Raw genomic sequence first — 17941 nt, forward strand, 5'->3', positions numbered from 1 at the left:
CCATATATATATATATATATATATATTCCTCTAAAAGAAGTACTGGTGTGGCACTCTGGGTTTATGCGATGGACTGCAAAGTCATTTGAATCACAAGGTTGGTGGTTCAAGCTCATCAGCCGCTCCCCAGAAACCCTAGGGTATATATAGAATTAGTTCCTTTTCCTCCTTGCATGTGTCTAAGAGTCATTGAAAACAGATGGTTATATACAGGCATGTATTTCATTTCAGTCTCCCCAAAGTCACCTGTTATGTCTATTGAATTGTAGCCATCTCCTGAGTTTGATACCTCTTCATTTTTCTCAGACAGCACCACTGCGGATTCCATATAGCATAGGACAAGGAGTCAGTCTAGCTGAGTCCCTGTGGACTGAGCAGTGTGATCTTTGGCCCAGACCTTAAACCACCTAATTCTGGGGAGCTCAGTTTACTCATCTGTACAGTGTGATAGCTCAGCTATCTCTGAGGTACTTCCCCATTTAGTGCCCTTTAGCTGTTGCTATGTAAACATTTAAAAGCATTAGTAACAAGGTGGGGAAACTGAGTTTATGTCCTCTTCTCCGAGTCTTTCATTGCTCTTCAAAGCCTACTCTATATTCTACACATTTTCCCTAAGGATTTTTTTTACCTTGGTGAAGAAAATACTGATAAATACTTTTTATAAATAGGGCGACCTAGGTGTTAGAAGGTTGCTTTCACAATCCTGATGGCAGATTTTATCCCCATGGCATGTGTTAATAACTTGGCTCTCCCCACCGTGAGATATGTCTTTAGGAGATGTGTAATTGCTCTGAAGAGGAGGGAGATGGTCTTCATTTTGCATGCAGAGCAATTATGCTGTTTGTACCCATAAGTTCTAGTAGAACACGTGTAACTGCATATTATTTTTAGGCTTTGATTAAATACCTTGACGGCGCTTTTCCTATCTTCTTCTAAAAGGTGTATTCATGGCCTTGAGTGGTTGAATAATTTAAAAATCACTACAAGAATGAGAAAATAAAAGCCTTGGGAATACTGATGAGGAGGAGTGAGACATTTAACAGTTAAAAATCTCTGTCCTTTTAATATTTTCTCTAATTCATTATTAGATTTGCCATTTCTTCCACTCATTTAAAAGGCACCTTACCTAGAGAGACAAATCAATATTTACAGTGCATTAGTGCCACAGAGAATTTGAAATCTTGTGATTAGGGTTTATTGCTGTTTTATCTACTCTTCAAAGCATCTGCAGACTTCAAACAGTCTCCCCGTCACCCTGGATTCAGGGACATTGCACGAGTCCTTGTGTGCTTCATCCAGCAGCTTAATTATTGAAGAGCCTTGTCTTTGAATTTGCTTTTTAATATTTCACAGGATATACTTTGAAAATCTGTGTATTAAATAAATCAGAAGATTACAGAGTGAGAAAGTTAGATCATCAAGTTTTAAAAGGCATTAATTTTCTCAAAATTGGGAGTGAGGATTGCAATAATAATGACCAAATTGCCTTAAATGAGAAGATCTCATTATTTCTAATTCCTGTAAAGAACACAAATTACTAAAGAGTAGAAGAGTCATGATAAAATAGGCCAGGGATCCCAGTAAAATGCTATAAATCATAGGTGAAAAAGCTATATTCGTATTGTATTCCTTTGAGGCCAAGATAAGATTACCTATTTTATGCAATATTATGTTTTACTAGAACAGTGAGAAGTGGAAAGCGTGTCAGGTGCATGCAGCATTTGTGGTTCATGATTCATTTTGTGGATAAGACCAGACGTTTATAGTAAACGTTCCTTCAAATCAAGTCCAGCTTGTCAGAAAGCCGCATGTTTGTCGCTACCTCTGCTATGCAACGTTACTTACAATTCTCATATATTGTCATTCTGGTTCTCCTTTGTTGCTTATGATACTTTAAATTGTTTAAAGATACCTGAGAATTTGTTGAAACTGCCTTTAAGTGCTTTTACATTTCCTTGAATACATTTTTTTCCAGATATGTTTTTTAATTGTACGTTTCCCATAAATTTATTCTGTTACGATGAGTTTTGGTATGTGATAACTTAGATGTAATAATAGCACCCATTTTTGGCATTTAATCAGAAACTTTTAATCACATTAAAGTAGGCTTTGATGTACTAGGCTAGAGGAGGGAGACCTTGTAGGAAGATCAGAAGTCTGTGTAGACCAGCATGTGGTCTGTGGATACTTGAAGGCCACTAAGGCCATTTTAGAGAGTCTATATAAAGTGGTGTGGCGCTGTGGGATAATGCGTCAGAATGCAAAGTCGTTTGAACTGCAAGGTCAGTGGTTCAAGCTCACCAGCTGCTCCTTCGAGACCCTATACAGGGTCGCTATGGGTCGGAATCAACTTGACGGCACTTAAGAACAACAACATAAAAAGTAAAAACTATTTTTATACTATTACCAACACCTATTTTGTGCTGTTCACTGTGTTGGTATTTGTACCAGTAGTGCAAAAGTACTGAGGGATAAAACTACACGTTGTTGTTGTTGTTGTTTGCCGTGGAGTTGGTTCCGACCCATAGCGACCCTATACAGGGTTTCCAAGGCTGTAAATCTTTACAGGATCAGAAAGTCTCATCTTTCTCCCATGGAACAGCTGGTAGTTTCGAACTGCTGACCTTGCGGTTCACAACCCTATTCGTAACCACTATGCTACCAGAGCTCCTTGTTGTTGTTAGCTGCCATTAAGTTATCTCCTGATACATGCAATACCACTCAAAACAGAACTAAACAGTGCCTCATACCATGCCAGTCCCATGATCAGTTGTGGCAGATACCTTTAAACACAGATCACAACAATGTTGTTGTTGTTAAGTGCCATCAAGTTAACTCTGACTAACAGTGACCTTGTATATGGTTTCCAAGGAGCGACTAGTGAGTTTGAATCTTGTAGTTCAAACCAACCTTGCGGTCCAGTGCTTTATCCCACAGTGCCAATGATACTAAATACATACTTCAGCCCCCACACTCACAGTTAGAAAAAAACAAAACCAGTTGCACATACTGCTCTTGATGATCAAGTAGGAAAATTAATTTTGTTAAATCTTGACCCAATGTATATACATCTTTCAACTAACACTTTGTGTAACAAAGGGAAATTGGCTGGAAGTATGCCTGCTAAATATCAAAGGTCAGTGATTGTCTTAACAAAAAAAAATCTGCGTGATTGTTTTGACTTACAGCTAGTCATTTTTTTTTTTTTTTTAATGGAACACCATTTTTATTTGAAAAAACAACTGCTAGACAAACTTTTTTAGGCTTTGGTGACTGGCAGTTTCTAGAAAATGAAAGAGGTGAGTCTGTTATTACAAGGCAAACAATGAGCAGTATTGATTGATTGCTAAACATGAAATGCAAGCTTTCTAGTGAAAAGTATTTTTTCGGAAGCTAACATCTACCATGAGCTTGACAGCTTCCCAGTAATTAGACTTTTCTAATGAAATCAGTAGTAGTAATACTTACTTACCTGTGTGATTTTCTGTTGTAAGAGTGTGCCAACATTTGGAAATTTATGATAGCCCAATGAACTAATATTTGGCAAGTGACTAGTACATGCCCCATGTTGCAAAAATTCTCCATGAGGTAAAACTTCACTCAAAGTGCAAGAGAGATTTATTGTTTTTAGGTGCCATTGAGTGGATACCGACTCATAGCAACCTTATACACAGCAGAGCAAAACACTGCCCAATCCTGGGCCCAACTCACTACTACTGATACAAGAGAGATGAATAGACTTAAATGTAACAAAGAATGAAAAGTTCATATTGTATATTTCCGATAATCTTAGGCAAACTTCCCATGTGAAGTGTTCGTGTGATGTTGTTGTTGTTGTTAAGTGCCGTCGAGTCGGTTCCGACTCATAGCGACCCTGTACAGGGTTTCCGAGGCTATAAATCTTTACGGGAGCAGAAAGCCTTCTCTTTCTCCCGCGGAACAGCTGGTAGTTTCGAACTGCTGACCTTGCGGTTCGCAGCCCGATTCGTAACCACTACGCTACCAGAAGTGTTCGTGTGATATCAAAGAAAAATATCCACACTTATATGGAAAGACGAAAGGAGCTCTGGTAGCGTAGTGGTTACGAATCGGGCTGTGAACCTTAAGGTCAGCGGTTCGAAACTACCAGCTGCTCCGAGGGAGAAAGATGAGGCTTTCTACTCCCGTAAAGATTTACACTCTTGGAAACCCTGTACAGGGTTGCTATGGGTTGGAACCGACTCGACGACACTTAACAACAACAACATATGGAAAGACAATGAAAATAATTTTCCCTGTTCCTAGTACATATCTGTGCAATTCATTTTCATTTTTTATTAATTGTTATATTACAATAGATTAAATGCAGGCGCAAGTATGAGAATCTAGATGCTTTCTATTAAAATATTTTTTAAAAGCCACTAAATGCATTTGTTTCGGAAAATTTTTACATTTCTATTTTGTAAGTTAACATGTATTGGGGCTTATTGTTGTTACTTAAAAATGAGTTGTTGTTGTTAAGTGCCATCGAGTCGATTCTGACCCATAGCGACCCTGTATGGGGTTTCCGAGGAGCAGCTGGTAAGCTTGAACCTCCGACCTCGCAGTTCAAAAGGCTTTGCAGTCTGGCACATTAACCCACAGTGCCACACCAGGACTTAGGAAAGTGTTTTTTAAGAGTCTCATTTTCACTTGTAAAATGGTAAATATCACTAGCGCACGTAAACAAAATGTCTTTGGGATCCTCAGGAATTTTTACTGTGAAAGAGTCTAGAGCATGTGGTTGAGAACCACTGGTCTTGGTATGATTTATTGTCTTAAATAGTGTATTTCTTCCATTTTAACAAGTATTTTTTAAATGTCTGAAGTTGGAGTGCTTATTGCCATCTATGTGATAGCTAATGGAAAGTGAACTCAAGTCAGATGATGCTGAGAATTAGAATCAGTCTCTGCTTTCTCAGTGTGTATATAATTCTACTTTTCAAACAGCAGCAAAAACAAAATCCATCCCTTTTACAAAATTGAAACTAAAATGGCATTTATTTTCAAACGTAATCCAGTTTATCATGTGATCTGCTTACTAATAGAGTGCTGGCCTGGGAGTCCCAAGTCCTGGTTGAGAGATTCTTCCCTGACTATGGGCTCCTCAGGTCGCTTGTTGAGTTTGAACCTGACCCTCAGCTTACTCATGTGAAACACAAGCGTCTCCAGTCTGACTAATGGAGAGACTCCTTTAAATTACAAACAAAAGTCCTTCAGCTCCGTCTTAGTTTTGTCATTGATTCTAATCCTGTGCTTCATGAACATACGTGTGTTTGTGTAACCTAGATTCAGAAATAACCAAACCTCTTGTCTTTGGCTTTATTCCATCGCACCGTGATTCTACAGGACAGAGCTGAGCGAACTGTTCCTCAGGGTTTCCAAGGCTGTGGTCTCTATGGAAGCAGATTGCTGCCACATCTGTCTCCCACAAAGTGGCTTGGGGATTTGAACTGCCTACCTTCCAGTTAGCAACCAGATGTCTAAGAACTGCACCAACGGGATTTCTACTAAACATGCTTTCTGTTTGTATGTGGTGCTGTGGGATAATGCACAAGTTTGAACCTCAAGGTCAATGGTCCAAACATACAAGCCTCTCCTTGGAAACCCTACACAGGGTTGCTATGAGTTGGAACTGGCTTGACAGCATTTAATAACAACAACTATTATGCAATAATACGACCAAGAAGAAATTATTGTTGTTTTTGTGAAGTGCTCATGTGTCACTCCTGATTCATAGTGACCTTACATAGGGTGTCTGAGGCTTAAAATCTTTACAAGAGCAGAAAGCCTCATCTTTCTTCTGCAGAGCAACTGGCTGGTTCAAACCACCCACTTCATGGCTCATAGTTCAGTGCTTATCTTATGGAACCACTGTGTTCTCCTAAATAATCCAGTTTGACAGCATGATACAGTCTTGTTGAATCTGTATTCGTAGGCAGCATGAATAAGGTCAGCAATTTAAATCCACCAGTCGCTCCTCGGAAACCCTATATAGGGTCACTATGAATCAGGATTGCCTAAGGTACCACTACTGTGCCTTTATTGTCTGTGCAAAGTCAATGTGCTTCATTGACTATGCAGAGGTTTCCAATTGCGTGGATCATGCCAAGTTATGATAACTTAGTGAAGAATGTGTATTCCAGAAGACTTAATTGTACTCTTGAGGAAACTACACATAGAGCAAAAGGCAGTTGTTCAACCAGAACAAGGGGATACTGAGTGGCTTAAAGTCAGAAAAGGTGTGCATCAGGATTGGAGGAGGACTCATTAACAACCCGTGATATGCAGGTGATAGATACAATGTTGCTTGCTGAAAGGGAAGAGAACTTAAAATACTTATTGATGAATATCAAAGACTTCAACTTTCATTCTGGATTGCACCTCAATGTTAAAAAAAACAACAAAAATCCTCACAACACCATGATGAATGGAGAAAAGATTGAAGTTGTCAAAGACTTCATTTTGCTTGGATCCACAATCAACACTCATGAAAGCAGCATTCAAGAAATCAAACAATGTACAGCATTAGGCAAATCAGCTGTACAAGATGTCTTTAAAATGTTCAAAAGCAAAGATACCAGTTTGCTGACCCAAGCCATGGTATTTTTAATAGTTTCATATGCATGTGTAAGTTGGGCAATAATAAGGAAGACCCTAGGAGAATTGGTGCATTTGAGTTATGTCTAAGAATGCTTCTTAGAAGCCAGGATGGTGAGACTTTGTTTGTCATGCTTTGGGCATGTTAAAATGAGAGACCAGTTGGCTAGAGAAGGACATCATTCTTGGCTTAGTGGAGAATCAGTGAAAAAGAGGAAGACCTCCAACAAGATGGACTGGCACAGTGGCAGCAGCAGTGGGTGCAGGCATAACAATAATGGTGAGGATGGGGTCCGATAGGGCAGTGTTTCATTCTGTTGTGCATAGGGTCACTATGAGTTGTAACTGACTTCAACCTAGTTTGTGTGCACTATGACCTTTCAGGTCTGCCTTTATTATAAACAGCTGGAAAACTTTAACTTCGTCATTCCTTGTATATTTTTGTGAACTTGTTCTGAGAGTGTCAATATAATCCTTACTGGGCCTTATTTTCTTAGTGCAAATTATAAGCAGCAAGAGCTGTCACAGGTATTTAAAAACACTTAAAAACTGGAAATTATTCTTCTCTATAATTTGCATGTGTGTGTTATGCCCAGCAAATTAAGATATTGCCTTTTCAGCACATTTTTTCCTCGGATAATGTGGGTCAGGCTTTCTGATCAGATCCTCATGATTTAGAAGCACATGTTACGTGCAATTACTGTTTCATGTATCCCTTGTTTTTCCTCTGACTTAACATCTTTTAGACTATTAGATCAGCATGTATACATTAACAATCAATGTGTGTGTGTTTGTGTGTTTATACGAGAAGACTTTAACATGTTCCTGGAAAAATTCTGTCTTTTCATTCAATTTCATATATATATTCTGTATTACCAAATTTATTATTTTCAAGGATCAATGTGACCAATCCATAAGGAGCTCTGGTAGCGTAGTGGTTACAAATTGGGCTGCTAACCTCAAGGTCGGCAGTTTGAAACTACCAGCTTTTCTGCGGGAGAAGGAGGAGGCGTTCTGCTCCCATAAAGATTTGCAGCCTTGGAAACCCTGTGCAGGGTCACTATGAGTTGGAAACGACTCCATGGTATTTAACAACAACAACAATATTGTATTAAGAATCTTGTCTCATCAAACCTTCATAGTAACTTTATGGAGAGGAGATACTGTTTTATTGCCATTACTGTGAGAAGGGATTAGAGAAACAGGAAAGTTGTCCCATTTGCTTGAGACCTCTCCATTAATATGTGGTGGTGACACCTGATAACAAATCTGGAAAATAGCTCCCCTATGCCATGTCCAACCGTCTCTCTATTTCTTCATGAAACTTTTTTTGAGGAACTCCCATAATTTCTGTTTAGAATGCTGACCCGCTGCCCTTCGTCAAAATCATTGTGTTTTTCATCTTTGGGATTTAACTTTTTCTATACCAACATGTACTTTATAGACATTCAAATCTTTTTCTTTATTTTTTTTCCCTAACACAGTGCATTTTGTGTTTACAGATATGCCTCTTCATGTCCGGCGAAGCAGTGACCCAGCTTTAATTGGACTCTCTACTTCTGTCAGTGACAATAATTTTTCCTCTGAAGAACCCTCACGGAAGAACCCCACACGTTGGTCCACAACAGCTGGATTCCTTAAGCAAAACACTGCTGGCAGTCCCAAAACCTGTGACAGGAAGGTAACCACTTCCTTCCGCATCTCTTGGCTTCTTAGTATCAGTGATGAGTATGAATGTTGTCTAGATCCTTTGCTTCTCATGTGGGTTCACAGTAGTCCTTTCTGTATGTGCTTGTTCAGATTTTACATGGTAATTCAGATGATCTCCTATTTTATTTTGAATTTGAATCTTCTGATAAAATACATTCAGATACATGAATAATATGTTTGTTTTTATTGTATGTATATTTGTACAGAAAAATTTTCTTGTACATTAATTGCAGTTACACAAAGTTGTCAACTTTTCATTTTATATTCTGGTTGTGTACAAATTACATGTATACCAAAAATGTACAATTTATGTACATTCATTATTCATTTTTAAACATAGGTAAGATGAAGGGACTTCAAAGAGTTAGTGGATAAATGGTATTACCTTTTGTCTCCATTTTCCCATGAACTTTTGAGGCCCTCTTGTGTACATACAGGACTCCAAAATGGGAACTTTTAACCCGAAACAGTGTACATTGTTTCCTAGTCACCCTGCCTTTGTGTGGCCCTCCGTGGGCAGACCCTATTAGTAACTTTGTGCCTACATTGCCAGAGATATAAGCAAATACCCATATTGCCTTGTAAGGTATATTTAAAAAAAAAAATTATAGCATTACGGGTTTTTGGCCATGAAAATGGCCTTAATTAAATTTATTCTAATTACCTAAATAATCATTTTATCTCCTCTAAGTTCCCCTACAAAATTGTGTTGTCTAGCTTTGATAATCATTTCTTTCTTGAACTAGTTTGTTTTAATGTACATTTTTTATTTTCAATTTGTGTGTTACATATTTTTCTCATATTCCTGCAGAACCATATTGTATCATTCTATCATACACCTAATATTTTACCCAGTGAGCCCTAAGCTGTATTTGCCATTTCCACTGCTGAATTTCTAGAGTAGATGCTCAAGGAACATTTCTGGAATGCTGCTCTTGTGGGGTGTCCAGCAAGCGACTGGTGGATTTGAACTAGTGATCTTTTGGTTAGCATTCCAGTAGTTCACTTATAGTACCAAATAAATTAATATCTTCAGTGCATCCAGTGATTTAACACAGTATCTATTGGAAAATATGAAAGCATGTAATAATGCACTAGATCATAAGGTCCATTTAAACCATAAGTTTGGCGGTTCCAACTCACCAGCATGCATAGATCCACTGTGAGTTAGAATTGATTAAAAAGGCATTTAACAACAGCCACAGAATCTCCTCACTTCACATACTCTCTTTTTCTTTTTTCTTAAATGTTTTATTGTGAATTATGTGATAGTTTTCATGGGAGAACATTAGTTTTACATTCATTCTATCATATATCGTCTCATTGCCATGGTTACAATCCCCTCCATGCAATCCTTCCCCAGTACCCCCCAGATCTTCAGCACACAGTCGCTCTCCCTCTCTGGATCTAAAGTCTCCAGCTGCTCCATCGCTCCACGTCATCATCTCTGGCTCCATTTCAGGCATCACTGCTTCTCTGGGTACGGTCCCGCTCTGAGCTCTTCTCCCTTGGTGGTCCTAAGGACCTCCGCTCCTAGACTGAAAAGTCAATCCCCTCCTTGCTATAAAACGTTTACCTTTACATTTCCAACCCTCACAATCAGTCCTGATAACAATTATTCACTATTGTATCAGAAGAGACCCGTCTGCATTTCATTGCATCAGCCCTGCTTAGTCAGATTGAATACTACTCACTAGAGATTCTACCTTCCTCCAGGCCCTCTGGATCTAGGTTCCTTCTTGAAAGCTTGCAAGTCAGTCACTTCTTGCTTTTTTAGCCCCCCGCCCCCCATTTTGGGTAGCCAGTATCCAAGTTGCCCATCCCTGTCTATTCTGTGTGTGGAGGGTGTGGGAATGATTCTTGCTGTAAGGACTTGTTCCCTCTTTTGAGCTATTGCTTCCATAGGTGTAGGTCAAGTTCATCAAATTGTATGAGAATACTTTTTTTTTTCCCTCTTCTTTTTATTTCTGGTTGAGCTCTGATCATCCAGTCACTGAAGCCAGGACAAGTGGCTATTATCTGCAAGTGTGGGTGTTCTTATGTATATGCCCAGCTGGACGCTTCACTCTCCACTCTAGTCCTCTGTGGCTATGTCACTGACTCTGGGTCCAAGAGCCCCCAGGTCTTGCCACACTGCTGGCCAACCAGATCTTCACTCCACATACTCTCTTTTTCATATCAACCATCATCACTCATGGAAGGAGCAGTCAAGAAATCAAACAGCATATTGCATTTGTCAAATCTGCTGCACAAGACCTCTTTAATGTGTTGTACAAAGATGTCAGTTTGAGGACTAAGGTGCACCTGACCCAATCCATGGTATTTTCAGTAACCTCAGATGAATGTGAAAATTGAACAATGAATAAGGAAGACCATAGAAGAATTGATGCATTTGAGTTGTGGTGTTGGAGGAGAATATTAAAAGTATCATGAACCGCCAAAAGAACCAACAGATCTGTGTTAGAAGAAGTACAGCCAAGAGTGCTCCTTGGAGGCCAGAATCGCCAAACTTCGTCTCTCATACTTCGGACATATTATCAGAAGGGACCAATCCTTGAAGAAAAATATCATGTTTGGTAAAGTGAAGGGTCAGAGAAAAAGAGGAAGACCCCCAATGAGATGGATTGGCAGTGATGGTGTCAGTCTTAGCAACGATCGTGAGGTTGGCACAGGACTGGGCAGTGTTTCATTCAGTTGTGCCTAGCGTGGCTATGAGGTGGTACCAACTCTATGGCGCCTAACAACAACAGCAACAACATAGATATTTTAAAAATAGAAACAAACTTCTTTGGAATTTAAAAAGCATTCATTGCTTTCTTATGGAGATTGTTAAGTAATTAAGATGATATGTTAGAAGTTGTTAAGGTAATCTTTGCTTTCTTTTTTAACTCTTGCAGCATCTTGAGTGTGTTAGTCAGGGAACAGAGCCTTGGTAGTAGCTATTTGAAAATAAAGTAGCTTAGTTGTCAGAATTTGTATTTTATACAATGGTTGGAAGGTCTTGAAGCACTGGACCTAAATTGAGCCTAGATGAATGACTTTCAGGACACTACAAACCTGACCTGACCCCTCCACCTCCTCCCCAGCTGCTCCCTGTACCACAGTGAAGAACATGAGGTATGCATTGTGTTGAACCCAAGACACACTGTAGTAGGTGCAGTCTAGGAATGGAATTCTCACACCAGGAATTCTCTTTGTCCTCTAGACAAAGGACCCCAGCACTTTATACCCAGGTGTCTTTAAAATTGCCTGTCCTCTCACCTGTGAAGCTGAAGACTTTTGAATATTGTCTGAGACAATCCTGTTGTCTCCAGAACCATGCTTGGCAACATCCAGTCATGGCTAAAGAAGCAAAAGTGGAACTGACTAGAATTTCAAATAATTGTGTGATCTGGAATGTTAAGCAGAATGGAAAAAAATATAGATCGGAGCCCTGGAGCAGGAAATTCAGGAGCCTGATGAGTAACAGTGAATTATTCCCGGGACTCTGGAGAGGGACCGACATTCAAAGTAGCACTGTCAGCTGTGATTTTTTGTTTTTGAGCAGGTAAGCTCTGGTAGCATAGCGGTTATGAATTGGACTGCGAACCTCAGGTCAGCAGTTTGAAACTATCAACTGTTCCGCGGGAGAAAGATGAGGCTTTCTGCTCCCGTAAAGATTTGCAGCCTTACGAAGCCTATGCAGGGTCGCTATGAGTCGGAACCGACTCCACAGCACAGAACGTCTACAGTCTTTGTTTTTAACTCAATCAAGAGATTTGGTTGCTATGCAATGCACACACTGCCCTTGTTTGTAAGTTTCCAGCAGGGTTCCAACCCATAGTTTTTCGCTTCCTGGTTAGTAGTCTGGTTTACCCACATTAAAAAAATCGTGGTCCAGTCTGGTGTCAGCCATGATTGAACTGGCCTGAACCCATTGGAAACCCTGGGCAGTATTAACAACCTAAGGAAATGCAAATGGCATTGTATGAGTCAAATGCCCAGCATTTGGTTTGCATCCAGAATCATATTTACAGGAAAGTCTGGGAAATGTAGCTCTAGCTTTCTACCCCTGCATACTAGGAAAACACACAAGAAAGAGGCTGAAATGCTGGCTGCCAATTAAATACAACTACTTCAGGGATTTCTGGTAGCGTAGTGGTTACAAGTCAGGCTGCTAACCTCAAGGTCAGTAGTTCAAAACTACCAACTGTTCCACGGGAGAAAGAGGTGACTTTCTGCTCCTGTAAAGATTCCCAGCCTCGGAAACCCTGTGCAGGTTCACTATGAGTAGGGGCTGACTGCATGGCCCATAACCACCATAAAAAATTGTAGAACTCAGCAAAATGGAAAGAAAATACAGTTATTCACAATTCCAAAATAGCACCCAGCATCAAAATGTTGGTGAATACACACACAAGTCAAATCATACTGTCCATATATTTTCATCTTGATTATCATTTCTACATTTTCTCTTATCGTAGGGAACTCCCCTTTGTTTAACTTTTGTTGGAAAATATTTTCAATGAATGCAAACAATCAGTTATGGCTTGTACTCTATCATTCTCCTGTTGTTAGATGTTTATATTACTTCCTTTTTCTCCTTAAGTAAACAACAGTGCTTTGAAACATCCTTCAACATAATTTTATTTGTTTTGGTAAATTCTTACTGATTCCACAAGCCTTTTTTTTCTCTATAGAGTGGTAGTATTTTTTGTAAACATATGCCCACACTTTCACGTGTTGTGTTGTTAATAAGTACCAGCGAGTCGGTTCCGAGACTCATAGTGACTTTGTATAGAGTTTCCAAGGAGCTATTGATGAGTTTGAACCACTGACCTTGTAGTTCAAACCAGCCTTTCATTCCAGTGTATTATCATGCGGCACCACACTGGGATATGAGACGCTTTTATCTACATACAAAAAACACACATCTAGATGAAATGATATTCACATACTATGGTGTGGCGCTGTGGGTTAATGCACTAGACTGCAAAGCCGTTTGAACTGCATGGTTGGCGGTTCAAGCTCACCAGTCACTCCTCGGAAACTCTGTATAGGGTCGCTGTGGATCGGATCTGACTGGACATCACTTAACAACAACAAAAACATACACACAAAGTACAATATGCAGTGAATTAGTCTTTGTATTTTTGTATGCTTTGCATTTCAAATACTAATTTACTAAGCTTGTTGATTAATTTTATATACTTTGAGTCTTGATTTTTTTTTATTATTGTATATCTGATTGAAATGCTCTCATATTTTCAGTTGAAGACTATTTAAAATATTTAGGCATTATGCTTAGAGAATGGCACAGTTGCTGATTAAGCACAAAGCTTTATATTTATTTATTTATGTTGTGTTCATGAGAGCTTACTTATACTGGTATTTCAAGGTGTCATAAATACTTTTCAGTGTGTAGTGGTTTAGGTTTTCTGCATAATCACATGGAAATAAATTAGCTAAGAGCTCATAGTCTTATTATTTATTTATCTCTGATGATCACAATACATGGACATCCTTGAAACACTCATCTACGTAGTTAAGTGTCTTGTCTTTCAAGTTGAATAAGCATGGCAAGGATTTAAAAAATAATGTTGCCAATCAAGGAAAGTGTCTTCTGAGCAGGAAAGTTGCATTCTGATATGTTAGAAATCTACCATGCTGGGTTTTCTCCTGTGGTTCAGGATCATAGCTAAGAGGTAGAATCTTCCTAGCTACAAGAGTGATGGTATCTCATTCCACTATTAAGTTTCAAGATCAGTATAGACAGAGTTAGATGCTTTATTATGCCAGTTGAGAGCTTGGAGAAGGCAAGCGTTCTCTGGGCTTCTGGATTTCTTTATAACATTTTAAACACTTATTTGGTAGAGGATAAGAAGACCTGGAATCATAGTGATTATAAATCGTGCATTAACCTCAAGGTCAGCAGTAGGAAACTACCAGCTGTTATGCAGGGAAAAAGTTGAGGCTTTCTACTTCAGTAAAGATTTACAGCCTTGGAAACCCTGTACAGCATCACTGTGAGTCGGAACAGACTCCATGGCACATAACCACCACCACCAAGGAAGCCTTGGAGACCTGGTGTGGCGCTGCAGTAATGTGCCGGACTGCAAAGTCAGTTTGAACTGCAAAGTTAATGGTTCAAGCTCACCAGCTGCTCCTTGGAAACCCTATACAGGGTCACTCTGGATCTGAACCGACCTGATAGCACCTAACAACAACAAGAAAGCCTTGGATTTTTTTCCAGTGCTTTGTGGGATATTTACTCATTTCTGTTTCCCAGCGTTTTGTGTCTGATTGGTTTTCCCACTGTTGCAGTGAACATTTTGCTTTAATGTTATGTGGAAAGTGTATTTCTAGAGACGTATTTTTGTTTGAGATGAATATAGGGCTATTTTTTCACCTTGGGAAAGTGTGTTTTTATCACACGAATACTTAAATCATCTTTGTCACCTCTTTGGTAATCCTTAGTAAGTAATTGTTACTGGGAATACAGAGCCAGGCTGGTACATACACCGATAGCCTCTGGTTCGCTCTAGAAAGAGAAGTGTTTGATTCGCTTATTAGAATCGGACTATACATAGCCACTACCCCACCACCACTAAGTACCAGGGAGAAGATCTTTGTACTAACTTCCCTGTGCAATTGAGACAAGCCATTGATAGTCGCAGTCCCTTTCTTCTGAATAGTGAGAGCTTTTTCTTAAAGAACCCCTACCAACACCAAAAACAGGCATTGGAAGAGTTAACTTCTAGATTTCTTTAAAATGTTTTAAACACTTATTTGGTAAAGGATAAGGAGTTCTGGTGGCATAGTGGGCATACAAGATATGACTATTTTCCCAGAGAAATTCTTACTTGATTAGGGAAAGGAGAAGACAGTGAACGGAGAGCAGATTGCATTGGCATCACTAGGTGGTTTTTTGGTTGTTTTTTTCCCATAAAGAAAGACCTTGCAATGTTTCTTACCCCCTGGGTTTATTATTTCTGTTTGATTTAGTTGCTTGTCATGTTTGGTATCTGTCCAACACCCCTGATACATGCAGACTCTTGGAAAAGATCTTTTCTTAATTATATTTTTGTCATTTCTCTCTGTGTTCCTTCGGAAGGAGTATGTGATCTTGTTCTTCCAACTTTAGATTATTTTTATAAAGATTTCTTTTCATACGTTTAAAGATTCCCCAATTTTTTCCCCCCTGATGTTAATTCATTTTGCTCTTTGCATTTATAAAGTAATAAAAAATGTTAAGGAGAAAGTAATTAATTTGGAATCTTTATGGTGAGAAATATTGCCATTTTGGTGTATTAACCTCAGAACTTCTTGTTCTGCATACAAGCTCTGTTCGGATGGTTGGTATACTTTTTAGCAACATGGAATCATCCAAGAAGTATTGTTTAACTGACAAGAAATTCCCCTAATTTGTGTTATAGTGAATATATTTTGGCTCTGTCTCATAAATATTGATAGTTTGCATAATATTACATTAGTTACTGATTATCTTTGTTGTTGTTGTTGTTAAGTGCCATTGAGTTGGTTCTGACCCATAGTGACCCTGTATAGGGTTTCCAAGGAGCTGCTGGTGAGCTTGAATCACTGACCTTGCAGTCCGGTGCATTAACCTACAACACCACACCAGGGCTCACTATCTTTCGTAGATGGTGATTGCTAACTTTATTTGGTCATTTTCTGATTGACATCTTTTTACCAATTTTCTACAGTAACAAGTAACCTTTAGAAGTGCCTATCAGTAAATAGCCATATATATCAATTTATGATGGTATCTCTGATAGCTTTCTTAAAATAGACTTCTGGTATAGGATTATTTGGTAGTTATTTCCTATAAGCTTGTGAATAAAAAAATCTACAATACTTTTGATGTATAAAGCTCTGTTAGAAATCTTAGATAGAGTAAAGTTGGGGGTAAGGTTGGAGGTTGAAGATGAAGACACAATTGGTATTGTACCTGACTTCATAGTCTTCTGTCGTAGTGTAAAGGTTCTATTTCTGCAACAAAATTTTGTGTCTACTTTTATAAGAAGCAGCATACCCACCCCCCCACCCCCCCAAAAAACAAAAACAACCCAAATCCCTTTATCCACTTAAGGAAATTTATGTGCATTTCTTTAAAGCTCATCAGTTAATTCTGAAATTCAGTTTAGTTTTTAGAATCTCTGGTCTAGCTGAAAGGGGACAATGCAGGGAGAAAAAGGTGGTAGTTTACTACCATACAGATTGTTGTTGTTGTTGTTGTTAAGTGCCATCGACTATGTTCGACTTATAGCGACCCTGTATAGGGTCTCCGAGGGGCGGCTGGTGGGTTTGAACTACCAACCTTGTGGTCCAGCGCATTACCCTGCAGCCAAACACCAGGATTCCTCCATACAGATAGTTGTTGTTGCTGTTTTTAAGTGCTGCCAAGTCTGTTATGACTTACAGCAGCTCTTTATACGGTTTCCAAGGAGTGGCTGGTGAGCTTGAACTGCCAAACTTGTGGTTCAAACTGACCTTGTAGTCTAGCGCATTAACCCAGAGTACCACACCATACAGATTATGACCTAGCAAACCACATGGGACTGTTCAACTATGTCCTATAAAGTCACAGTGAGACCATACTAACTTGGTAGCAAAGGGTTTGAGTTTGTTGTTATTTTTAAAGTAGTGCTGATGGGGCACAACTCAAAATGAAGAGAAACAGCTGTAAACATCCACTGAAAATCGGAACATGGAATGTATGAAGTATGAATCTGGGAAAATTGGAAGTTGTCAAAAATGAAATGGAACGCATAAACATTGATATCTTTGGCATTAGTGAGCTGAAATGGACTGGTATTGGCCATTTTGAATCTAACAATCACATGGTTTACTATGCAGGGAATGGCAACTTGAAGAGGAATGGTGTTGCATTCATCGTCAAAAAGAGCATATCCAGATCAGTCATTCGGTACAACTGTCTTTGATAGGATAATAGCCATGCGCCTACAGGGAAGCCCAGTTAATACCACTACTATTCATATTTACGCACCAACCACTAAAGCCAGTGAGGATGAAATAGAGGGATTCTACCAATTCTTCAATCTGAAATTGATCAAATATGCAATCAAGATGTATTGATCATTACTGTTGATTGCAAAGCAAAGGTTGGGAGCAAAGAGGAAGGATCACTTGTTGGAAAATATGGCCTTAATGATAGAAATGATGCTGGAGAACACATGATAGAATTCTGTAAAACCAATGATATGTTAATTTCAAATACCTTCTTTAGACAGCATAACAGATGACTATACACATGGACCTCACCAGATAGAAAACATAGAAATCAAATTGACTACATCTGTGGAAAGAGAAGGTGGAAAATCTCCATATCATCAGTCAAAACAAGGCCAGGGGCAGACTGTGGAACAGACCTTCAATTACTCATATGCAAATTCAAACTGAAGCAAGTCCACGAGAGCCAAAATATGTCCTTGAATTTATCCCACCTGAATTTAGAGATCATCAACAGAACAGATTTGATACATTAAACACTAAAGACCGAAGACCAGAAGAGTTGTGGGATGACATCAAGAACATTATACATGAAGAGAGCAAAAAGTCATTAAGAAGACAAGAAAAAAGGAAAAGGTCAAAA

At 39.0% G+C, this 17941-nt stretch overlaps 1 protein-coding gene across 11 annotated transcripts in view; it reads left to right on the plus strand.

Annotated features, from left to right (window-relative positions):
• PARD3 (par-3 family cell polarity regulator) overlaps positions 1-17941 on the plus strand; it is an 888439-nt gene that overhangs the window by 390550 nt on the left and 479948 nt on the right. For all 11 annotated transcript variants that reach the window (XM_006871245.1, XM_006871243.1, XM_006871244.1 and 8 more), the window contains exon 4: positions 8121-8299. In XM_006871245.1, coding sequence (XP_006871307.1) covers positions 8121-8299 — 179 coding nt within the window. The remainder of the gene's footprint in view (positions 1-8120; positions 8300-17941) is intronic.

Source organism: Chrysochloris asiatica, unplaced genomic scaffold (assembly GCF_000296735.1).
Source record: "Chrysochloris asiatica unplaced genomic scaffold, ChrAsi1.0 scaffold00164, whole genome shotgun sequence".
In the NCBI taxonomy this organism is placed as follows: domain Eukaryota; kingdom Metazoa; phylum Chordata; class Mammalia; order Afrosoricida; family Chrysochloridae; genus Chrysochloris; species Chrysochloris asiatica.